Source organism: Balaenoptera musculus, chromosome 8, assembly GCF_009873245.2.
Source record: "Balaenoptera musculus isolate JJ_BM4_2016_0621 chromosome 8, mBalMus1.pri.v3, whole genome shotgun sequence".
Taxonomy (NCBI): Eukaryota; Metazoa; Chordata; class Mammalia; order Artiodactyla; family Balaenopteridae; genus Balaenoptera; species Balaenoptera musculus.
Window position 1 is genome coordinate 62,768,480 of NC_045792.1, and position 25,759 is coordinate 62,794,238.

Consider the following 25,759-nt stretch of genomic DNA (forward strand, 5'->3'; position numbering starts at 1 on the left):
GCAGGTGGATTCTTAACCACTGCGCCACCAGGGAGGCCCCAGAAGGTGGATTCTTAACCACTGGACCACCAGGGAAGTCCCTCGCCTTTGGTTTTAGAATCAGAATGTCTTCCTTATAGTTTTTTCCGTTTCTGCCCCCTTTGCTCCTTTGAATCTATAGAGCTTTGTGCTATTTGGGGTGGGACAAGATTAATTAAGGAAGAAAAGATCTAAATAATGTCAACTAAAAAAAATGCAGGAGGCTGCAAAAAGAACAGAGTTTATTTGCGGACTTAAGAATTGCAGTTGGGGGGCTTCCCTGGTGGCGCAGTGGTTGAGAACCTGCCTGCCGATGCAGGGGACACGGGTTCGAGCCCTGGTCTGGGAGGATCCCACATGCCGCGGAGCAACTAGGCCCGTGTGCCACAACTACTGAGCCTGCGCGTCTGGAGCCCGTGCTCTGCAACAAGAGAGGCCGCGATAGTGAGAGGCCCGCGCACCGCGATGAAGAGTGGCCCCCACTTGCCACAACTAGAGAATGCCCTCGCACAGAAACGAAGACCCAACACAGCCATAAATTAAATAAATAAATAAAATGAAAAATTAATTAATTAATTAATTAAAAAAATAAACAGGAGCTGTTGTTTAAAAAAAAAAAAAAAAAGAATTGCAATTGGGGAGACACAGATTCAGTTAACCCCGAAAAAGTATTCTGAGGAAGAGAAAGAGTCAGGGGCTTATAAAGACAAAAACCATGAGGTTGTTAAAAGTTGCCCTGGTGAGAGTTGTGATCGACTCTGATGCGAGTCAAAATATTTGTCCTTAAGAAATCACAGGTTATTTTAGGGTAGGGGTCTTATAAGTATATAGACTGTCACTAATTGTTTTAGGGTAAGGGTCTGATTAGTATCTTGAGTTTCTGGCAGATGTTCTGGTGTCTGTTCTTCATCAGGTCAAAAGGTCAGATTCCATCCAGGCTGAGTCATGCAAACATCGTACTTCCTTAATGGCTTCCCGGCTCCATTTTAGAGATCTCTCTTAGAAATACTGACTCCATTTTGACTTTCCTTTCACAATGATGGAGAAAACCATTGAGTTTTGGGGTACTGGGTTTTTATATGTATTTGTCTACTGATAAATATGCATAAAGACTAGATATCAAAGACTGGAGAATGGGGAGCTTTTTGTTGTTGCTTTAAATGATTGCATATTTAATACTGACACCTCTTTCTGGTAAACCTAATTATCATTTTGTAAAAGTCAAAATAAGAATAACAGTAAAAATGTTCATTGCAGCTCTATTGATGATAGTCTGGACACGGAAGCAACCTAAGTGTCCATCAACAGATGAATGGATAAAGAAGATGTGGCACATATATACAATGGAATATTACTCAGCCATAAAAAGAAACGAAATTGAGTTATTTGTAGTGAGGTGGATGGACCTAGAGTCTGTCATTCAGAGTGAAGTAAGTCAGAAAGAGAAAAACAAATACCGTATGCTAACACATATATATGGAATCTAAAAAACAAACAAAAAAAATGTCATGAAGAACCTAGGGTCAAGATGGGAATAAAGACGCAGACCTACTAGAGAATGGACTTGAGGACATGAGGAGGGTGAAGGGTAAGCTGGGATGAAGTGAGAGAGTGACATGGACATATATACACTACCAAATGTAAAATAGATAGCTAGTGGGAAGCAGCCGCATAGCACAGGGAGATCAGCTCGGTGCTTTGTGATCCCCTAGAGGGGTGGGATAGGGAAGGTGGGAGGGAGGGAGACACAAGAGGGAAGAGACATGGGGATATATGTATATGTATAACTGATTCACTTTGTTATAAATCAGAAACTAACACACCATTGTAAAGCAATTATACTCCAATAAAGATAGTTAAAAAAAAAAGATTATTTTGATAATAATGGTACAGAATTAAATATATGTCAGAGAACATTAAAGGAATTCCAGAATTTCTACGGAAAAACAAAAAAGGAAATAAAGTATTTTGAGCTGAATAAAAATGAAAACACAAAATATCAAAATTTGTGGAATGTCATTAAAATATTACTTGAAAGATTTACAGCCTATCTTAGGCCATGAATATTACAAACAACTCAATGCCAACAAATTGACCACAGATGAAAGACACAAACTGTCAAAGCTCACTCAAGAAAACAGATAACCTGAATAGCTCTATATCTAATTTTTTAATTGAATCTGTAGTCTAAAACCTTCCTACAAAGAAAACTCCAGGCCCAGATGGCTCCACTGAAGAATTCTGCTAAACATTTAAAGAAGAAATAGTATCACTTACACAATCTCTCCCAGAAAACTGAAGAGAGTATTTCCCAACTTATTCTATGAGGCCAGCATTACCCTGATACCAAATCAGACCAAGACATTACATGAAAACTATGAACCAAATCCCTCATGAACACAGATGCAAAAATTCTAAACAAATTTTTAGTAAAGCGAATCCAATAATAAACAAAAGGATAATACATCATGACCAAAGAGAGTTTATCTCAGGACTGCAAGACTGGTTTCCACATTCAAAGATCAATGAATATAATTCACCATTTTCACGAACTAAAGCTAAAAACCACATAATTACCTCAATAGATGCAAAACAGCATTTGGCAAAATACAACCACCACTTCTGATAAAAACTCTCAGCAAGCTACTAACAGGAACCAACATTCTCAACTAGATACAAAAGTATCCATGAAAAACCATAGTGATGGGCTTCCGTGGTGGCGCAGTGGTTAAAAATCCGTCTGCCAATGCAGGGGACACTGGTTCAAGCTCTGGTCCAGGAAGATCCCACATGCTGTGGAGCAACTAAGCCTTTGCACCACAACTACTGAGCCTGTGCTCTAGAGCCCACGAGCCACAACTACTGAAGCCCACACGCCTAGAGCCCATGCTCCACAACAAGAGAAGCCACCGCAATGAGAAGCCCGCGCACCGTAAGGAAGAGTAGCCCCCACTCGCCGCAACTAGAGAAAGCCTGTGCGCAGCAACAAAGACTCAACTCAGCCAAAAATTAATTAATTAATTAATTAATTAATTAATTAATTAAAAGAAAAAACCATAGTGATAACACCATACTTAATGGTGAATGCTTTCCCCTTAAGATCAGAAATAAGACAAGCATGCCATATTCTATTCGACATTGCACTAGAGGTTCAGTGCAATAAGGCAATAAGGCAAGAAAAAGAAAAGACATCAAGACTGGAAAGGAAAAAGTAAAACTATTATTATTTGCAGGCAATAAGACTGTCTACATAAAAAATTTGAAGGAATATACAAAAAGCTACTAGTTTAGGAGGGTTGTAGGACACAGATCAATATACAAAACTCTATTATATTTCTATATATTAGCAATGAACAATCAGAAATTGAAATCTTAAAATACCATTTACAATAGCACTAAACATATGAAATACTTAGGAATAAATCTGACAAAAGATATGCAAAACCTGTTCACTGAAAACTATATAACACTGCTGAGAGAAATTAAAGACCTGAATAAATGGAGAGATATGCCATGTTCATGTATCAGAAGACTCAATAATGTTAAAATGTCAATTCTCCCTAAATTGGTCTATAGATGCAAGGCAATCCAAATGAAAATTTCAGAAGGTTATTTGTAGATTGGCAAGCTGATTCTAAATATATATGAAATAAAAAGGACCTACAATAGCCAAAACAACTTTGAAAATAAGAACAAAGTTGAAAGACTAACACTACCTGACTTCAAGATTTAATATAAAGCTACAGTAATCAATACAGTGTGGTATTGGTGTAAATGTAGACTAACACATCAATGAAACAGAACAAAGAATCCAGAAAAAGACTCACACATATACAGATCACTAATGTTTTGACAAAGGTGAAAAGACAATTTATCAGAGAGAGGATAATCTTTTCAACATATGATTCTGGAACAACTGGATATCCATCCGGAAAAAATAAACCTGGACCCTTAGGTTACACCATTTACCAAAATCAACTTGAAATGGATCATAGACTTAAATGTAGACTTAAATGTTAAGCCTAAGACTAAAAACTTCTAGAAGGATATGTATAGAAAATAAAAACTATGTTACCTTGGTTAGGCAAAATTTTCTTAGATACAACACTAAAAGCATAATCCATTAAAAAAACTGATAAGTAGACTTCATCAAAATTAAGAACTGTTCTTTGAAGGACACCAATAAGAGAGCAAAAAGACAAGCCACAGAACGGGGAAACATCTGCAAATCATATATCTGATAAAGGACCTGTATCCAGAATATACAAAGAACTTCCAAAACTCAGTAATAAGAAAACAACACAATAAAAAAAATGGGCAAAAGATTTAAACAGGCACTTCACCATAGAAGACCTGTGAATGGCAAATAAGCAAATGAAAAAATGTTCAACATTACTAGTCATCAAGCACACGCAAATCAAAACCACAATGAGATATCACTACATACCTATTAGATGGCTAAAACTGAAAAGACTGAGCATACTAAATGTTAACAACAATGTGGAAGAACTATAACTCTCATACACTGCTAGTGGGAATGTAAAATACACAACTACTTTGAAAGACAATTTGGCAATTTCTTTAAAAAGTCAACATACGAATATCATATGGTGCAGTCATTCTTCTCCTAGGTATTTATGCAAGGGAAAAGAAAACATATGTCTATACAAAAACTTACATACAAATGTTCATAGCTCTAATGCCCACCAACAGGTAAACAAACAAATTGTAGTAATATCCATACAGTGGAATACTACTCAACAATAAAAGGAACATGAATGAATCTCAATATAATTATGCTGAGTAAAAGAAGACAGACTAAAATAAAGAATGCATACTGGGGCTTCCCTGGTGGCGCAGTGGTTAAGAATCTGCCTGCCAGCAGGGGACACGGGTTCGAGCCCTGGTCCGGGAAGATCCCACATGCCGCGAAGCAACTACTGAGCCTGTGCTCTAGAGCCCGTGAGCCACAACTACTGAGCCTGCACACCACAACTACGGAAGCCCACACACCTAGAGCCCGTGCTCCACAACAAGAGAAGCCACAGCAATGAGAAGCCCGTGTACTGCAACAAAGAGTAGCCCCCGCTCGCCGCAACTAAAGAAAGTCCATGCGCAGCAACGAAGACACAACTCAGCCAAAAAAAGAAAAAGAAAAAAAGAATACATACTGCATGATTTCATTTATATAAAAACCTAGAAAATTCAAACTCTATAGTAACAGAAATCATATCAGTGGTTGCCTAGAGACTGGGGGAGAGAACGCAGACAGGACAGGATGAAGGTATTACAAAAGGGCATGAGAAAACCTTTGAGGGTAAAGGGTATGTTCCCGATGTCAGTGAACACATATAACAAAACTTTAAATGTGTGCAGTTTACTGTATGTCAATAATATCTCAAAAATTTTAAAGAGTAAGAACAAAAAAAGCTGGTAATTCTCCTGGTATTGTCTAGATACATATAAAAACATCTCACCTTTGGGCCTTGCTGAGTGTCCTAGGTCAAGTGGCCTTCTCTCTCTGGGCCTACCTTACTTCCTCCCACCCTTACTCTCCTTCATCAGAACTTATTTAGTCTCTCAAACGTGCTAGGCACTATTCTAGGTCCCCAGATACAATGGTGGGCCAAAGGAAAATCTTTACCTGTAAAATTAGTGAATGAGTAGAGTTAATTGCCATCAAGATCCCTTCTAAATGTAAATTTTAAAGAATCTCCAGAAAGACCCCTTTAGTTATATTTTTACCATTTTCCAATCAGACTGATTCAAGAAGCTAAGGTGTCCATGAGGACTGGCGTGAGGTAGCTGAACTACTCCTCTAGGCTAGAAATCTGAAGCCAGTGGCAAGAACCCTGAACTAGCATATTTGGAGTACATATCTCAGGGAAATACCTAAGGGCTACACCAAGGGCATGATTCCTGGGAACAGAGCATGTAGTTGCCTGGAGGGTCTCTGTGATACCCATTTTTCTGAAATAAGTCATAGAAATGAGGGTTAGTTAACCCTCCTTCCATATCCCAAACTCCACATTCTAATGGGACCACAAGAATTCATGTCCTGGCCACAAATGAGACCAGAGTAACTCATATCAGTATTTGGTGTTCAACAATTGGATTACAGATGGGCTGAGAACTGACTGCCTCAACCCTTGGGGCACAAGGGCAAGGCCTCAAGCGACTAGAGTGCCTCATCTTACAGTCTCCAGCTATAAGCAGACTCCTCCCTTTATTCCCACAAGCAATATATAAATATTGTCATTTTTCAGGTGTAACACAACATGAAAAGATTGGGAAGTCCTGATTTAAAGTGATGGTTTAGGAGATGTTTCTCTAAACCCACAATCTTGTAAAAAAGTCTCCATCAAGCTCTCCAGGACCAACGCCTTAGGCAGGGTTCAGGACCTGAAACTTGATGTGTGTACACCAGGAGGCAAGGAGGACTGTGTTAGAGTATTCCACTTGCACGGGCAACACGTCCTCAAGTCTTGGCCAAGAGGACTGTCACCTTAATGAAAGGCTTGGAGCAAGAGCTGAAAGATAAAGTCAGAAGGCTATCGAGCATAAGGCCGAGGAACCCAGGATTTTGTCCAAACTGTCACCACTTGTATCTTCAAAACCTAAAAACATGCCTGGCACATTCATTCATTCAGTAAATACTTGGTGAGCACTTCCTATACACTGGGCATGTAGTGGGTATTTATATTTGGTAAATGAATAAACAAAATATACAAAAAGGCTACAACAAGGACACTGAATATCGCACAAGGAAGAGAACACACTACTTAATCTGACACCTCAAGCTGAGACTGTTCTCTGGAGAAACCGACCTAGACGGGGCCTCTATGAACGAAAAGGTGTATTCCATCATGCAAGTAGCAAACAACTTTTAACATCTACATGTTCTAGGCACAATGTTAGAGGACTGGGGGTAAGACAATGAGTAAATACAGTCTCTGCTCTTAAATTGCTCCCTGATAATGATGGCTCAAAACAATAGAGATTATAAAGGGGAGGCAAGAACAATGCACAACAGGAGCTTAGCGGAGGATCAACTCAACCTGAGAGCATCAGAGAAGGCTTCACAGAGGAGGAGACACAACAGCTGGATTTCTATAAGCTGCTTGCCCATAACTCACTCGCCCGTTATTTCTTGCTAATAGAATCTCAATACAGTTCAGGGTAACATTACACCCAGGTCAATACTCACTTTCACAGCCTCCCTTGCACTTAAGGGTGGTCATGGTTCTGGCCTATGAGACAACAGAAGTTGTTGGGAATTTCTGGGAAAGCTTTTGCTTTCTGATGTAAGAGGGAAAATACAGCTGGAATCAACTTTCCCCTTTGCCCTGAATGTGAACATAAAAGGCCTCTTGTAACAAAGAGGCAACAAGTATGAATATAAAAGTCAACATGCTAAGGACAGCTGAGTCAAATCATAGACTCTCATTTCCTGATTACATTGTTGAGCAGCTGAGCAACCACCAATTCTGCACTTCTTGATAATTTAAGAAAAATAACCCCCATTTATCTCATGCACTGCTGATTAGATTCTCTAGGACTTACAGCAGGACCCATTCCTAACTGACACAGTGTTAAAGGATAAGAAGAAGTCTGCCAGGCAAAAAAGACAGGCGAAAGCATTTCAGGCAATGGGAACAACTTACGCAAAAACAGAAACAGGGAAAGAAGCTGGCATGTTTAGGAACAGGGACATGTTAGTGACATAATCCAAGAGGCTAGAAAGTACAACAACAAGGAGGCCTCACTTGCTTCATCCACAGTGGTACACTTCTGGTACATGGATGTGCGCAGAGTAGGTGTCCGAACATTCAACAGCCTGATCTTGTCTACTCGGGAATCAAACACCCGGAGCACAGGATCTTTATCATCATCGTCATGACACATGATTTTGTTGTCAATGAAGGAAGCAAACATCTGGGTCTCCAAGAATCTTGAGAGGAAAGGCAGGTAGGGCTCAGGCTGATCTGACAGAAAAGATGCCTGGTGGGACCAAAAGGAAAAAGTCATCAACAGGGAAGAGGGCATATCAGCCTTAATCAATCAAGGCTACATACCCAAGGGATTCAGTAGGTTACCTCTTCTCTGAAGCTTCTTAGGTCTTTATAAATTGTAAACAGTAAAACCTCTCCATCCTTTTTAAAAATTCATATAATTTCAGATATCCTGAAACTTTCACACACTGGCCCGTTTAACTCACTCAGGTAACCTACTGTGGCAACCAATGTTCCCAGAATCCTGATGTTCAACCTGCATGCACATCTTTGCCTAAGAGAGCTCTTTGACTGAAGGTAAACCACCTGATAGCAATAACCAGCACTCTGCTCTAAAGCAAGAAGACCTTATATTTTATCAGCATCAGAAGGACCATGAACTTGTTTCCAGCACATATTATGAAAGAAAAACTCATCTTCAGTCACATCTTTAAGAGAGTCTGGCATGTCCTCATTTCTTACCACCTCCCCAGTGGGATTATACTCACTTTGTCAAAGTTTTGCATCTGCTCCCTGTTGGTAAACCAGGACTCCTTATCCTGGCTGGGCTGAATGACAAACACCTCATAATCTGCAAACATCTGAGTGAAACGATTTGCAAAAACTTCCCGGATCTGAATGTTTAGCTGGTAAATCCTGAGTTCTTCTTCATCACACTGAACTTTGAGATCCTTATTGCTGCTGGGGTCTTCACGTACTTCCAGCTACAAAAACAAAACAAAACAGTTGAGAACATGCAAGCTTTTCCTTTTATCCCAGAGAAATGCAACTCATCCTTCCCCCCGCCCCCGCCAATGGTCATTTACTTTTGCAGCAAATGGAGAAAATAAACAAAAGAGAAAAAAATGGGAAGAAAAGAAAAAGAAAGGAATTCTGACATGGAGAAGAGATAAATGAGGGTGTTCCACTTGCAGGTACCCAGCAACCCAACGAAAGTGGAGAGGAACTCATTACAGGCAGAGAGAGATCCAGCAATAGAGGAAAAGACACCAGGTATCTCAAGGGTCAGGGAAAGGAAGGAGTCTGGGAAGTCAACGAGAAAATGATAATGCAAAGCAACAAGGTCAGACTCTGGATTTCCCTTCATCTCTTTGATTTTTCTCCCCCATGTCACTTTCCCTATCTTTCTCCTTAAAAATGTTTCCTTACTGGTTTTCTTAACTTTTTTAATCTCTCTAAATATTTCTCTGCTCTTCTTTAACTGGCCATGATTTTTCTTTTTTAATATCTGCTCTACTAACTAAACAAACCAGGAAAATCAGGAAAATGAAATGTTTCACACTTCACTAAAAAATAGCCCAACGAAATGATTACATTACCCCATTTTGTTTATATGTAATTTAAGAAAGTAATTTAATAGTGAGAATGGGGAGGGTGAAGAGATGGGTAAACAACTACAGAAAGCAGACAGTCTCATCAAAGTCAGGAAATGGAAAGTACAGTACATCCCTGGGAAGAGCAGAGGGCTAGAATTCAAGAGGACCAGGTTCCAGCCTCAAGTCAGCCACATAGAAGCATTTAATCTTAGGTAAAACACTCAGGATCTCTAAGTCAACAATTCCTGCTCTATGCGCTTTAGGATGCTGTGAAATTCACAAGGCAATGGATCTGAAAGAGGTCTGAACACAAAGACTGCCACCACCATCCCTCCAAGTCTCTCTGCAGTTGTGTTTACAGAGAATGACAGCAGCTTCTCCTTGCTGTTGAAGTGAGAAACTACCGAGATTTAGATTCAAGTAGCATTTATACTAGGATAATGTTTGCCAGAGCTAAATCCAGAGTCTCCCACACAGAGCATCCTTTCAGTACTCACAGATATGCCTTGCCCTGAACTGGGTGCCTTCTCATTCCACACTTTATTTCACCAGGACATCACCTTAGCACAGACCCATACACAGCATCATACCTTCTCCAGGCTCACCCCAGTCCTCTTGACCAAGGCCTGCAGGCGGGCGATAGTTTCGTTCTCCTTGAGGAACTCGTAGGAATGTAAAGGGGAGCCTGCGATGTTTCCATTCCTCTTGTCGGAGACGAGCTCAGAGGCCCGGAGCCTCTTCAGCTTGGAGGCACTCTCGCTACAGTGAAGGTTCCCTTCAGGGGGAATGCCAAATGCCATGAGAATCTCAGAGACTTCCTGGACAAACTCCAGTTTGTTGGGAAACTGAGGCAAGTCCTCCGGCAGCTCAATGAAGTGGTTGTCAATGTCCACAAAGCAGAGGTTAGCCTGGCAGTCAAAACATGATGAGGAGTGTGAACAACTCCAAAGTATTAAGGAAGAAGCTTTAGAGGGGATAATGAACAAGAAGGAAAGAGCAAACGTCCGCAATGGGCATAACTTAGGTATGGTTAAAGAAGATGGTGTGGAAGGAGGTAGACCTGAGTTCCAGTCTTCCCCTGATGCTTTCTAGTTGTGGGATCTTGGGGAAGTTACATAACTCTGTTTCCTCAGCTATAAAATGGTGATAAAAACAACTTATCTTAGAGAGTGATAAGGATTACATAATGACATAGATGTTTAGCATCTAGCACAAAATTCTGATGTATAGTAGGTGCTCATAGAATATTTGTTGAGCTCACAAATTCTTACAAGAGTAAAAAGAATGCTAGGAGTGTGTCAGAAAGTCTACGTTCCAGACCTGAATCTGTCACTATCTCCCTATTTGACCCTGAGCATACCAGTATCCCTTTCTGAGCCTCATTTCTGATTTGTAAGATTTGGTGGCTGGTCTTGATTTTTGTGCTTCCTTCTGGCTTTAAGATTGCTTCTGATAGGATGTAGAGAGACAGTACTTTCATACACTGCTGGGGAGGCAGGTAATCTGGATTAACAAAAAATAACCTGGCAATATCTATCCTTATTTTATAGACACAGAGAGGTTAAGTAACTTGTCCAAAGTCACACAGCTAGTAAGTAGTAGAGCTGGGATTTGAACTCAGCTAGCCTGACTTCAGTCATACCCTCAAGCTCTTAACCATACATTCTTCTCCTTAGAGGTCTTACACATTTCTTGTTCAATTTAACTTAAATATTTTATAGTTCTCATCCCTGTTGGAATTTTCTTGCAGTGCAGCTATTAATTAGAAAAGCTTTTTACTTTTGTATATTTCTTTTATAACCATGAACCTGTTCTAGCCAAGACAACTGTTATTTCCTTCACTGCAGAGCATTATTAAATGCTTAAGTGTTTGTTATAGCAAGGATAATAATATTACCTAGGTCACAGGTTTGTTTTGAGGATTATGAGACAATGTCAAGGATTTAGGACAGTGTTAGTATACAATAAATGTCAATTAACATTGTTATTATCACTGTGGAATATAAAACTCCAATAAATGAATACACACACACACAATATATATACTATATTACTAAATAGGAAAATTCCATAATGAAAAGATGCTAATAATCCCCACATTTATTTGTAAATTTAATTTAAATTTTTTTTAAATCTCAGAAAGATTTTTATTTTTTTCAAGGGAGTATCTGATGAATTGATTCTGAATCTTACCTAAAAAAATAAAAGAAAAAAATAGCCAAGAAAATCCTGAGGGGAGACTTGCCTTGTTGGATTCTAATACAAATATAAAACAATGGGACTTCCCTGGTGGTCCAGTGGCTAAGACTCTGCGCTCCCAATGCAGGGGGCCCAGGTTCAATCCCTGGTCAGGGAACTAGATCCTGCATGTCGCAACTAAGAGTTCACATGCTGCAACGTAAAATCCCACATGCCGCAACTTAAAATCCCACATGCTGCAACTGAAGATCCCACATGCCTCAATGAAGATCCCGTGTACCACAACTAACACCCGGCGCAGCCAAATAGATAAATAAATATTTAAAAATAAATAAATAAAGTGTTTTTTTTTTAAAAAAAACAAATATAAAACAATAATCTATTGGAAAAGAACAGTCTTGAACAGACCCATTTATTGTGGATGAATTATTCAATAAATGTTTGGGGGACAAATGACTGTAAATTTAGAAATGTTAAAGTATAATACCATACTCAAAAATAAATTTGAGATAGACTGAAGATTTAAATATAAAAAATAAAGCCTCTTTATGTTTTAAAAAAGAATCTCTACCTTTTAGAGATACATACTAAATATATGATGACATAATAATGCTGTGTGAGATTTGCTTCAAAATAATCCAGTAGGGTAAATGGGAAAAGAATGGAGGATATAGAAAGAAGAGTGGCCATGAGTTGATGATTATCGTGTAATGATGGATGCTAGTCTCTTTACTCTTACATGTGTTCAACATTTTCTATAACAAAAAGTGAAAAAATAAATACCCCCACAAAAGTATTAAAAGAAAACATAAAAGATTACTATTATGCCTTAGGGTAGAGTTGGACTTTCTAAACTTTATACAAGGCTAAAAAACATAAAGGTAAATACTGCCATAAAAAAAATTAAAGATAATCTGGGAAACAATAATTGTCATACATAACATGTAAAAGGTTAACATCCAAAGAAATTATTGAGATAAAGATAATTTACCCAGCTGAAAAATGGAAACAGGTTATAAAAGGCAAACACAGAAGAAGTTTTGGTTAATTAACTTCAAATATATGAAAAGATGTTCAATTTCACTAATAAACCAAGAAATGCAAACAAAATATTTTTTACCTCCTGGGTTAGCAAAGATTTAAAAGATTTATAATGTCCAATGCTGGCAAAGTTACTAGGAAACAAACAACTCATACACTGTTATTGGGAATGTGAACTGAAAACTTTCTGGGAACAATCTTAAAGAACTTTTTTTTTTTTTAACCAGTCCAACCCAAGAACTAGAAATTACCAATATTTTTATCTACTTATGTACTCCTCCCCAATCCCATCCCCCAACCTACACAGTCCCACCCCCATGTAATCACTATCCTGAATTCTGTTTATTATCTTTTTGCCTTTTGTTTTTTAATTTATCACGTATGTATAGTACATGCCTTTCAATTTTTGCTTGTTCTTGAATTTTATAAAAGGATTATTCTTTACACAGTCTTGTGGTACTATTTTTCTTCACTGAACATTAAGTTACTAAGATTCAGCCATTTTGTTGTATGTAGCTACCCATTATTCATTTTCACTCTTGTATAATATTCCACTATGTGGATATACTACAATTTATTCATCAATTTTCCCATCAAAAGGCATTTGACTTGCTTCCTGTTTATTGCTTTTACATTGTTATACATGTTTTCTTGGACACGTGTGCAAGATCTTCTCTTGGGTATATCCTAGGAGTGGAACTGCTACGTTGTGAGGTATGCAAATGTTCAATTTTATAAGGCCTAGCTGTGTTCCAAAGTGGTTATAACAATTTACATTTTTACCAACAATCTAAAGTGATCCTACTGATTCAAATATTTCCAAAACTTGGTATCATCAGATTTCTTAATATTACCACTTTAGTGGGTACATTTATTTACACTTTCCTAATTGCTAGTGAAGAAATGTGTATTTTTTGTGCAATCCCTCTTCATGTCTTTAGCCCATTTTTCTATTGGGATGCTTATCTTCTTACTGATTTGTAGGAGTTCTTTATAACCTCCTGATGCTAACTCTTCATAGGTTATGTGTCCTACACATATCTTCTCCTAGTTTTTATTTTTTCATTTTAAGATGTCTTTTTCTTAATTAAAAAAATCAAAGTTATCAATCTTTTATTTTATGGAAAGTGCTTTCTTCATCTTGTTTACAAAGTCCCTACCTACCCAGAGGTCAAAAAGGTATTTATTAATATTTTCTTCGAGAAGATTTAAATTTTTCTTTTTGACATTTAACTGCTTAATCCGTCTCAAGTTGATTTTGTTATGGCATTGGGTAGGAATCTTTCTTCACTTTTTTTCCCTAGGGACAAGCAATTTTTCCAGCTCTGTTATTAAAAAGTTCTTTGGCATGGTATGTTTATTATATATCAAAATACTGTTCCACTGATCCTGCTGTTTATCGCTGTACCAGTAAGTCTTGTATTCTAAGAGGCAGGAGGACCATATAGTAAATCCAGATTAATATAACTATTCCACAAACTCTCAATCTATTAAAACTGCATGTTTTAACATGTCCATGTATGCGTTCATTCAACACACATTTGCTGAGTGCATAAATTACTCCATTTACAAATCTATAACTAATAAAGAGAACTTTCCCATATCCAAGATTCAAAAATTAGAAGAATCACTTTAAATTTCACCTTCGAGAGTTCCTCCACTAGACGACAACTTTAAACCCATCCTTGTTAAAGAGACAATAAATGTTTAACACCTAAAAATAACACCTATTTTTTGTCTATTCCTCTAAGATTTTAAAATTATAAGTGCCTTCAGGTCAAGCAATTAAAAAATATAGTAAAGACAGAATTAAATCATCTAGTCATGAAGCTCACCTGCCTCATAAGCCTGTCCATACAGCTAACAGAAGAAAAGCACTGTGACCCACCAGAAGCACACAGTGCAATCATTTATCCTCTTGGTCCTCCTCTCTTTAGAGGAAAAAAACCAGTTTGTCCAATAGGAAACATAAAGGCAGCTAAATACAACTATAACCACTCGACAATGCTTGGCTGGCTTTTCTCCCACTGTTATTGACCAAACACAGAATGTCTATAAAGAACTTTATAAACTCCAAATGCTGTATCCACATATTGTAGATACTCCTAGATAGAGGTGGCCAGAGGAGAGAAAGCAGCTCAGGCACACTTCAGAGATTAAGATAGAAGCCTCTGATACACTACTAGCCATTCTTTGCAGAGTTGGGCTGAAGCAGGTAGGGATAAGAAGGCAAAATGAAAAGGGGGCCATTCAATTACTAGACTCATACAACAGCCTCACGCTTTCTCCTCTCAGTACTCAGAGGGCTCTGGCAAACAGAAGTAACTTGCAAACCTACCTCAAACCCCTCATGCTCCCCCTTCCTCACCTGAAAAGAGGCCAACTCCTGCAAAACAGCTTGGGGGACAAGAAGCAACCTGGAAGGGGCACTGAACCCAAGTGATCAGTCTTCCTCAGTTAACCTCCTGTCTCGTCGGGAGAGGTCATGGGAAGACTTAGCTACTCTGGGGTAGTGATCACGTGGATATCCCAAACCACAAAAAGTTTCCCAAATCCCTTCCTGCAAAAGGTCACAATGGCCCTTCCCAGCCCTGAGTTCCTACCACCAAATCACAGACAGCCTCACTTGCTAGTCTATTTTCAAGTTATTCACTGAAGGGAAGCTCAACAGATAACTGGGGAAAAGCTATGGAAAAAGTATCCGGAGAAAGGAGAAAAAAAAAGTAGGAAAGAAAGAGAGGCCCAAGATAGAAAGAAGTAACACCCCCTTCCCCTGACATAGCTGTGGAAGAACTGCCTCCTTCCTGTGCTCAGACAATGAAACCCAAAAGAGAAGCACAGGACAAAGAATGCCTCACAAAGGCAGCTCAGCACTCTCACTTGCTCAGGGCCAGCTGAGCTCATGTGTTGGTGTAAAAAGAAACAAAGGGCTTTTCACAGACTTTTGATGCCCAAAGATAGGGCAGCAACTGATGAATTTTACTTGGGGGGTTAGAGAATGTACACTCCCCATGTCTCTGGAGAAAGTCCCTTTTATAAGTCTAATGTGCCCCCACCCCACTACCCTGATGGTGCCCACCTGCAAAGGCCCAAGTGCATTTCCCAGCCTCAATGCTTCCTTCTAGCAGCGTAAAGATACCACAGGACGGCCACCAAAATGTTGAAAGTAGTTATCTCTGGGTGGTAAAATCTGAGGTAATTTTTACTTTATACTTTTGTGCATTGTTAGAATTTTTAACTATAAATGTATCATTTCTGAGACATCCCAAAGCTGTCTTTCAGAGATATTATCACGCTTCATTCATTATGTGTACCTTTCATGGTGCTTTACTCCTTGAGAAAGCCAGTCTTTTCGCACCAGCCTGAAGTTTTCCATGGGGACTGCACAGACTCAGATATCCCAGAGGTTATCTGCTAAAAATCAAGTTAGAAAATATCCAGCTATGTAACTGTCCACACAAATACGTGAACTTCAGAGGAACAGGCTGGATGAAGTGGGACTCTGAAACCCTAGAACTGCTTATGAAATACACACAGGTATTCTACAATCCCACTGTCACCACTCCTTCTCAAGTAGACCACAAGGAGAAGCAGAGTACAAAACATGCAGCAATGGTGGAGGCTGCAAAAGTGGAGAATCCAATATCCCAGAACAGAGTGAAATTTTGGGTTTCTCAAACAACCCCCAGTTTCTCAGTCCTGTTAAGAAAACTGCTGGTCTCCCAGCAGCCTCTTCACACACCCACAAACATGAAGCACACACAAAATGATGCTGAGAGAGCCTACAGGAAATAGAACTTGCCCCAAGTATACAGCAAGCTGATGCCAAAGATGAAAATAAAACAGAAATCTGGCTTCTTGCCTAGTGACCTATTTATCAGATTATGCATGCCTCTTCGGCTTTCTACCTTCAATCATTTTTTACTGTTATTCTTTTTTTTAACATCTTTATTGGAGTATAATTGCTTTACAATGGTGTGATGGTTTCTGCTTTATAACAAAGTGAATCAGCTATACATATACATATAACCCCATGTCTCCTCGCTCTTGCACCTCCCCTCCCACCCTCCCTATCCCACCCCTCTGAGCTGATCTCCCTGTGCTATGAGGCTGCTTTCCACTAGCTATCTATTTTACATTTGGTAGTATATATATGTCGATGCCATTCTCTCACTTCGTCCAGCTTACCCTTCCCCCTCCCCATGGCCTCAAGTCCATTCTCTATGTCTGTGTCTTTATTCCCGTCTTGCCCCTAGGTTCTTCATGACATTTTTTGTTTTTGGTTTTTAGATTCCATATGTATGTGTTAGCATATGGTATTTTTCTCTTTCTGACTTACTTCACTCTGTATGACAGACTCTAGGTCCATCCACCTCACTACAAATAACTCAATTTCGTTTCTTTTTATGGCTGAGTAATATTCCATTGTATATATGTGCCACATCTTCTTTATCCATTCATCTATCGATGGACACTTAGGTTGCTTCCATGTCCAGACTACTGTCAGTAGAGCTGCAATGAACATTTTTACTGTTATTCTTATTTTGACTTTTACAAAATGATAATTAGGTTTACCAGAAGGAGGTGTCAATATTAAATATGCAATCATTTAAAGCAACAACTAAAAGCTCCCCATTCTCCAATCTTTGATATCTAGTCTTTATGCATATTTATCAGTAGACAAATACATATAAAAACCCAGTACCCCAAAACTCAATGGTCTTCTCCATCATTGTGAAAGGAAAGTCAAAATGGAGTCAGTATTTCTAAGAGAGATCTCTAAAATGGAGCCGGGAAGCCATTAAGGAAGTATGCATGACTCAGCCTGGATGGAATCTGACCTTTTGACCTGATGAAGAACAGAACACCAGAACACCTGGCAGAAACTCAAGATACTAATCAGACCTTTAACCTAAAACAATTCGTGACAGTCTATATACTTATAAGACCCCTACCCTAAAATAACCTGTGATTTCTTAAGGACAAATATTTTGACTCGCATCAGAGTCGATCACAACTCTCACCAGGGCAACTTTTAACAACCTCGTGGTTTTTGTCTTTGTAAGCCCCTGACTCTTTCTCTTCCTCAGAATACTCTTTCAGGGTTAACTGAATCTGTGTCTCCCCAATTGCAATTCTTAAGTCCCCAAATAAACTCTGTTCTTTTTGCAGCCTCCTGCATTTTTTTTAGTTGACATTATTTAGATCTTTTCTTCCTTAATTAATCTTGTCCCACCCCAAATAGCACAAAGCTCTATAGATTCAAAGGAGCAAAGGAGGCAGAAACGGAAAAAACTATAAGGAAGACATTCTGATTCTAAAACCAAAGGCGAGGGACTTCCCTGGTGGTCCAGTGGTTAAGAATCCACCTTCCGGGGCCTCCCTGGTGGCGCAGTGGTTAAGAATCCACCTGCCAATGCAAGGGACATGGGTTCAAGCCCTGGTCCGGGAAGATCCCACATGTCGCGGAGCAACTAAACCCGTGCAGCACAACTACTGCGCCTGTACTCTAGAGCTCACGAGCCACAACTACTGAGCCCAGGTGCCATAACTACTGAGGCCCGCACACCTAGAGCCCGTGCTCCGCAACAGGAGAAGCCACCGCAATGGGAAGACCGCGTACTGTGGCGAGAGGTGGCCCCCGCTCGCCGCAGCTCGGGTGAGCCCGCGCGCAGCAACAAGGACCCAATGCAGCGAAAAATAAGTACATAAAATAAATTTAAAAAAGAAAAAAGGAATCTGCCTTCCAATACAAGGGACGTGGGTTCAATCCCTGGTTAGGGAACTAAGATCCTACATGCTGCGGGGCAACAAAGCCCGCGCGCTGCAACTACTGAGCCCACACACTCCAGAGCCCATATGCCACAACTAGAGAGCCAGCATGCTGCAACTACTGAGCCCACGTGCCGCAACTAAGACCCAACACAGCCAAATAAATAAATAAATAAAAATAAAACCAAAGGAGAGAGAAAAAGCAATGCAATTGACTATAACTTAAATATTACGGGTATGATCTAATTATCAGGCATGTTCATCAAGATGGCTGCCCAGACATGCCCAACAATGTGAATGCTGCTTAGATCCAATTCCATGAGAATGGTCTCTTCTTTGGAGGTCCTCTTACTCATATTCCCCAGCTATACATAAATATCTTCCCCCCAAAAATCATTGGTGGAAGGATGAGACAGAGTCCTGTTGATACCAGTGTGTGCATAGTCCAAAGTCTTCTTCCCAGGCCTTTCTATTGACTACGAAATTCAGAGTAGGAAAGGCCTTCCCCCAGCTAGTTTCATACAAGCCACAAAATGACCAAAAGAGGTAGACCAGTTCTCTTGGTAATTCTAGGAAAATAAAAAACAAAACAATCTTCTTTCTCATGATGCTTTAAATCTATTTTAGAATGAAGTAGTAAATAAACAAAAATTTTTTTTAATCAATTATTTTAGTATTTGAAACAACAGGAAAGAGGAGCAGGCCATCCTCACAGCAAGGGAGGAGAAGCATTCTCTCAAGGCCTTCCTTATCTTGAGCAAGGAAAGTTTTCAAAGCTACATTCAGTACTACAAGAATCACTATGACCAGGTCAACTTTTACAGAGCAACTGTGGCCTATAAAACAAAACCACTGATTTATTAATACATGTCTGGCTACTAAAGCAGTTATAAAATTATATTATGTGGAACTTCTTTAAAAAATAGGGGGTAGAAAGTACAGAAGTAAGATACAATTTAAATGTATGATAACTGTTAAAGCTAAGTATTGAAAACACAGAGATTCACTATGCTACTCTTCTGTGTAAGTTTAAACTTTTACATAATAAAAAGATTTTCTTAAAAATATGTAAACTATCATGTTTGAAAAGGCAGTTCACAATAGTATAAACAGAGATTATTATAAAAGTATGTCAGGTGATAAAGGAAACAAGTGTTTCTGGAATTATATAAGTTGAGCTAAATGTTCATTCTTTTTACTTTTTTACTGGAAAGTTGTTTGTGTTCCCCAAAATAAAAGAAAATAAACTTGGTGATACCACCCTGGGCTCATCCCAAAGCCCTTCTCTCCCAAATCCTGTATCAGGGCCACAGGCACCAGCACCCAAGCTCCACGTTTTTCTTACCTCTTGAGGCAGCTCCAGTTTTGACCGGTCATCCAGGCCATTCGAATGCAAGCCCATCAGGTATGGCACAGGAGCATCTAAGAAATGTAGGAGAGAAGCTGGGAGAATAGGAACATAGACATGCTGCCACTGGAAAGGAAACAGGAGAGCTGTAATTGTCTCCGCCACAGTCATCAGTCTCTGGTAATCTAGGTCAAAAACAAAACAAAACAAAACCAGTCAAAAACAAGGTACTTGCTTCTCAAATAGTAAGTTAAAATCTTCAACACAATTTCACATTTAGAAAGGAACAGGATAAACTTCAGCAAGGGTATGCTCAGAGTATGATTCCCTTGTGGGTATCAGAGAGACAACCCAGAGACCTCAATGGACCACAAGCTGAAGTATACCCCCTCCCACACAGGTCCATGCTAGTAATAAAATTTAATATAGAAATATAATTTAAAAAAAAGAAATACAATAGGAATCATAAATAGCACCTTGCTCCAAATACTAAACCAGAATGTTAAGTAGATTCTCTTCAGTAGAAGGAGAATGGGGAAGTGGAACAAAAAGAAAAGGAACAGTGGTCTAGTCTCTGTTCGGCATGAATGTCAAAAGACCTCATTTACCACTCACATGTCTGCATTCTACAAGGAGCTGATGTGAACTTTGCCTTCAAGATCAAGCCCAAAGAACCTTCAAGCATGCAGAGGCTGGTTTTCCACACTAGCCAAGTCTGCCTTCCACCTGGCAACCTTTCTTGAATGGTAACAGCATGAAAGTGTCATTTTAACACTTTGATAAAAAGCTCCCCAAGAACCTGAAAGACCCAGAAGATTGACTTTCATTACTCAAAACTCTTATTCTAGGTCAGAGAGTGTATCTTGGAAGAGAAGCTTGTGCTCAAAGTTTAGCTTTTCTTCAGAATGCAATTTCTAGACTTGTTTTATTTTTAAAATGAGTAAAAAATACATCGGCAAAGCCAATACAATAGATTGAAATTTAACACATTACTATTTACAAATGGTATGATGGTTTCAGACACTTAAAGACAAAGTAGGAACATCAATTTTAAAATCATATGAGTAATATCCTCCTGGAATGGCTGATTTCAAATGAGTTTTCACAGGAGTTAAACAGTTTTATGCACTGAAAACTCAGCCCACCATTTAAGCAAGTCCCAGCTTGGTTCATAAAGGAGTAATAAGTAACAAAAAGCTTTCCAGAAAATGAAGAAGAATGAGTAGGAAGTGAGCAGAAGCTGATATTTATCAACTAGGTTTTAGCAAAGCATCCTGTGTGCTCACCAATAAAACTTTGGAGCAGCTTACCACCTTGCTCCTGGCTAAGCATGACCTGGAAATAGTTTCTTTTTAACTAGTAATGCAAATAAATAAAAATTGATGACTAAAACTTCATCATCTCAAGCATTTTGAGTACACTCTAAGGAAGTGCCTCATGCTTCTTCGGGGAAAGCTAAGGCGTTTGATAGATAATAGATAAGTGATGTAAAACAATCAGTGGGTAAAACTGAGCTCAGAGATTTGGTCATCAATAATGATTTTTTAAAAAATACAACTCATTTAGCAGAAGGACAAAAGAGCACAAGCTTTTCGTATTCACTAAAATCAGGAACAGACTGATAAGAGTTCAAGAAGAAAGTCGATCTCATTTTTCACTGTGCCCTACAAAGCACTGCCATTCCCATATTAAAGACTATTTGGTGAGGACCCTCTCCCAATTGAAACAACAACAAAAATATTTCCCAAATTACAAAAAAAAAACAAAAAACTCTTTCAAGGATTAAATAGTTAATCTATATAGCCTTTCAGAAAAAGTATTTACTCCAACGTGAGAGTAAGCAACAACTGAGGAACAAAATTTAGGCCACTGCAAGTTCTATCTTCAGCCTCTTCTGAGATACCTCAGTTCCATGGGGCACCTGTACAACTTGGCTTGTTATCTTTCTGCTGAAGTCTTCCTGCTCTATGATTATTCTAACAATTATTATTAAGAAGAATTCTAATGATTCTCTAGGTGAGGCCTCAGTTTTTGTATCTTTCACCTCTCTTTTCTAGATATGAATGCCTGTAAATAATCTACTAAGAGCAATAATCTGGAGATCTCAGACGTGATAAGAATATACTTTAAAATTCAAACTTAAGATGATCAAAAGAATGTAAGGGTGAGAGAGAAAACCTCCAAGAGATATTTAAAGCTGAAGGTCCAGTCTTACTGTGTCCCAACACTGGCTCTTAAACACATATTTTGAATAAATATTACACTGAATAATTTCTCCCCCCGTTTCAGTGTACACACACATATAGACACACACCATTTCTGGGTTTTTTTTAAAAAGGTAGGAAGGAGCAAGGCCTTTTCAATCATGTGAAAACCAAAAGGCTGCTTCTTTTACCGAAAGTCAATAAAGCAGGTGCTACTCCTTTTCGTGGCTGGCATTCCTGACAGGTCTGCTCAGAGACAAGAACATCTCATAGGGGGCCAACAGACACTCTGAGTAAAGGAGTCCCTGAAATGCCTTCCTCATGAGGCTTCCTGGACACTGGACTACTCCTTATAGTGTACCTAGTTACAGTGTCAGGGAACATCTATCTACTCTCTAACCATGAAACAGGGCACGCTGAAGTCTGAAGGAAGGGGCTTCCTCTGCTCCATAAAAGCAGGTTTTTCAATAGCACAGACATCTAGTTCTGGTTTTTCCCTACTCTTCAGGATGAGTCTAATCCAGTATCTGAAGCTCAGCCCACTTATTTCTGCTAGAGTGGGTAACTTTATTCGCCTCAGATTGAAATCCCTGAAGAATTCCCTGTGATGCACTTGAAAGTGTGCGATTCTTAGAAACAAAACACTTTAGGGGATGAGAAATAATCTCCTCTTTGAAGGCTAAACTGCTTTCCATTTATATGGTTTGGTTTTACAGACACTAGAAACTTGGAATTTTATGGCCTCTCTGGTCTGAGTTGTGGGTTTCTTTTTCCCTACATTTTTGTATTTTAAAAAAGCAACAACCCACCTTGAAGGATGGCCTAATAAACCATGCCTCTGGGATCCATCCACCTGTGGTACCCACACTAGGATGCTGACCTCCAAGAGCTGTAAGCAACAGCACAAAATCCATTGCTATACACCAGTACAAACGATAAAATCAGTACCTCCTTTTGCCATTGCCTGTCTCTGTGCTCATCATTCCAAGAAGGTGAAACTAATAAATAGGAAACAGCTGAAGGTCATCTGCATCCAAAGAGTTTTAGCCAATCAAAATCAACTGGAAACACTTCAGCTCGAGGCAACTCTCTGGGTTTTCTCACAACTCCCATAATGCTGTAATGAGCAATTACTTTTAACAAAAGGAGATAATGCAAAGCATACTGGGATTACAACCACTTCTGAGTGGTGAACAGAGAATAATCAGCACATTCTTATGACTTCTCTCTGTGCAGAGAAAGACATTAGACTTGGGATCACTTTACAGATAAGTTCACTCCTAAAACAAACTACAGGGAAGTCCCTGCAAATCAGAAATTGAATTAGAAACTGTCCTTGCATACTCACACTTCTGTGAAAATTGTACGAACAAGGATGTTTCTCATGCAATCTTTGTTCTTAGGAAACAACCAAATCTATGTCCTGATATCTCCAAGATAAATTATTAAATGAAAGAAGGTATAAAACAATGATTAGTATGCTCCCATCTGTGTTGTTTTTAAAAGGTATACATGCTGTATATGCATGTCTATGTCTGGAAGGAAACAGGAAACAGTGATAAGTCTTAACTCATCACTGTACATACACCCTTCTGTAATACTTTAAATTTCTACCATATGACTGAAATGCTTATTTTCCATTTTACTTTAATATACCATATGTATATCAAAATGTATATAATTTAAAGAATATTATAATTAATAAATGTGCAACACAACATTAAAAATAGTGCATTATATAAAAGTATTCAGGAGGAGGGCATGAAAAAAAATCAAGAGATTATTTCACAAGGGTAGGATTTTAGATGAAAAAGAAAGGGAAACAGGGACTTCCCTGGTAGCGCAGTGGTTAAGAATCCGCCTGCCAATGCACGGGACATGGGTTCGATCCCTGGTCCGGGAAGACCCCACATGCTGCGGAGCAACTAAGCCCATGCACTGCAACTACTGAAGCCCGCATGCCTAGAGCCCATGCTCCACAACAAGAGAAGCCACCGCAATGAGAAGCCCGCGCATCACAATGAAGAGTAGCCCCTGCTCACCATGACTAGAGAAAGCCCACACAGCCAAAAAAACAAAGAAGAAAGGGAAACATTCAATTCTCTCTGCACTGTTTTTCCACACATTATTTATTTGTTTTAAAAAAACTATTATTTTCATTAGGGATGCACAAGAAACTTGATCTCTGGCTACCACAGGAAGGAGAGAGGAAGGAGATTTCATTTTATTCCTTTTAAAATTGTTTTGATTGCATGCCTTGAGTTTGCATTACTTTTGCAAAAAAAAACCCAGAAACTAATGTAAGTTTATGTATAAAATAAGCTACAAGAATACATTGTACAACACGGGGAATATAGCCAATATTTTATAATATGTATAAATGGAGTATAACCTTTAAAAATTGTGAATCACTATATTGTACACCTGTAACTTATATACTATTGTACATCAACTATACTTCAATTAAAAAATTAATTTAAAAAAAACTAATGTATGCATTTGTTTCCAAGCTTGTCTGCACTAGTTGAACTTATTACTGGGTTGTATAATTTAACCAAATATTATGTAAATAAATGGTAAGATATGAGGGCAAAAAAAAGAACTGTTTCTCTGAAAACAAAATTAAATGCTTTAAAAAGACTCAGTAAAGCAAAGTCACTAAAAAATACAGCAATTGAATTAGGCATACCACTTAAGTGCAAAAAACGTGGGAAAACTAGCATCTACTATGGTTCTTTTGCAAGGTCCTTTAAAAGTTCTCGCTCCACTTTAAAAACTGGAAAACTCAGTGAATGAATTATGGGTGAGATTTATGCAAGAGAAACAATGCAGACCCCTGATTACTGGATCCATAATCAAAGAAAATGCACAGACGCTTCATCAAAAGACTGGTGATTATACAGTCATATGGTTTAAATTAAAATGTTTAATGGATGTATATATCCTTTTAGGATTCCCAAACTTAAGCGACTTTTTCAATTATCCAATTCACTACCCTACTAAATCACATCAGATAAAGAACTTCTGCTCTGTATATAATTTTAAAACAACCACTAAAAAATATGCTATTTAAAAAAAAACTATATCTATAGGGACCAAAGAACAAATATTATCCAGTAGTAAATAAAATGGTCTACACATATCTTAAAAAAAAGATTTTCCCTAAATAACACCTCTTTTCTATTCAGAAGAAAGGACATGTAGTGGGCAACACCAACTCTGAGTGCTGATGGCATGTTTTTCGAGGGCCAGAGAGATTTCCATCCACATGAGTCCTCTGAATCATAAATAAAATTACTTCAAGAAAACCAACCTAAATTGTTTCAAGTACTCTATTAACAATAGAGAGCACAATCTACATCCAATAAAAGGCAATCCACTCCATTTTAGCCTCAGCCATGCTCAGCAATGCCCAGGAGGTTTTCGGAAGAAGTCTTTTTTAACCATGCTAAGCATGACTTTTAGGTCCTGAGTTCAATTTGATTCTACACACAAACCTTCTCAACTGCCTTCAAACCTCTTAAAATTATTATGTATACAATAACCCATATTCTGGGAAATATAAGAAGGAGCACTGAAGGAAAAGATGTTACGTATCATATTTCTGGTTTTAATTCTCCTTTTCTCACCTTTAAACATCCCCAACTGCATCATAGGTATTAAAATGCCACTGCACATTTTAATACTCTATCTGGTTTGGTTTCTTCCTCTGTTCTGGTCTAAACCAGACAGTCTTCACTACTCAACCAAGTCTCTGTTTCAAAGTACAGTTGACCTTTGAATAACAGGGGGGTTAGGGGTGCCTACCACCCACACAGTTTAAAACCCGCACATAACTTTATAGGCGGC

General features: G+C 38.7%; 1 protein-coding gene across 2 annotated transcripts in view; it reads right to left on the bottom strand.

The window, feature by feature from the left end:
- Positions 1 to 25,759, bottom strand: part of DENND5A (DENN domain containing 5A) — a 108,903-nt gene that overhangs the window by 36,548 nt on the left and 46,596 nt on the right. For both annotated transcript variants that reach the window (XM_036860165.1, XM_036860164.1), the window contains 4 exons: positions 19,704 to 19,891; positions 9,937 to 10,254; positions 8,519 to 8,734; positions 7,785 to 8,019 (listed from right to left, as the gene is read on the bottom strand). In XM_036860165.1, the coding sequence (XP_036716060.1) occupies positions 7,785 to 8,019; positions 8,519 to 8,734; positions 9,937 to 10,254; positions 19,704 to 19,891 (957 nt within the window). The remainder of the gene's footprint in view (positions 1 to 7,784; positions 8,020 to 8,518; positions 8,735 to 9,936; positions 10,255 to 19,703; positions 19,892 to 25,759) is intronic.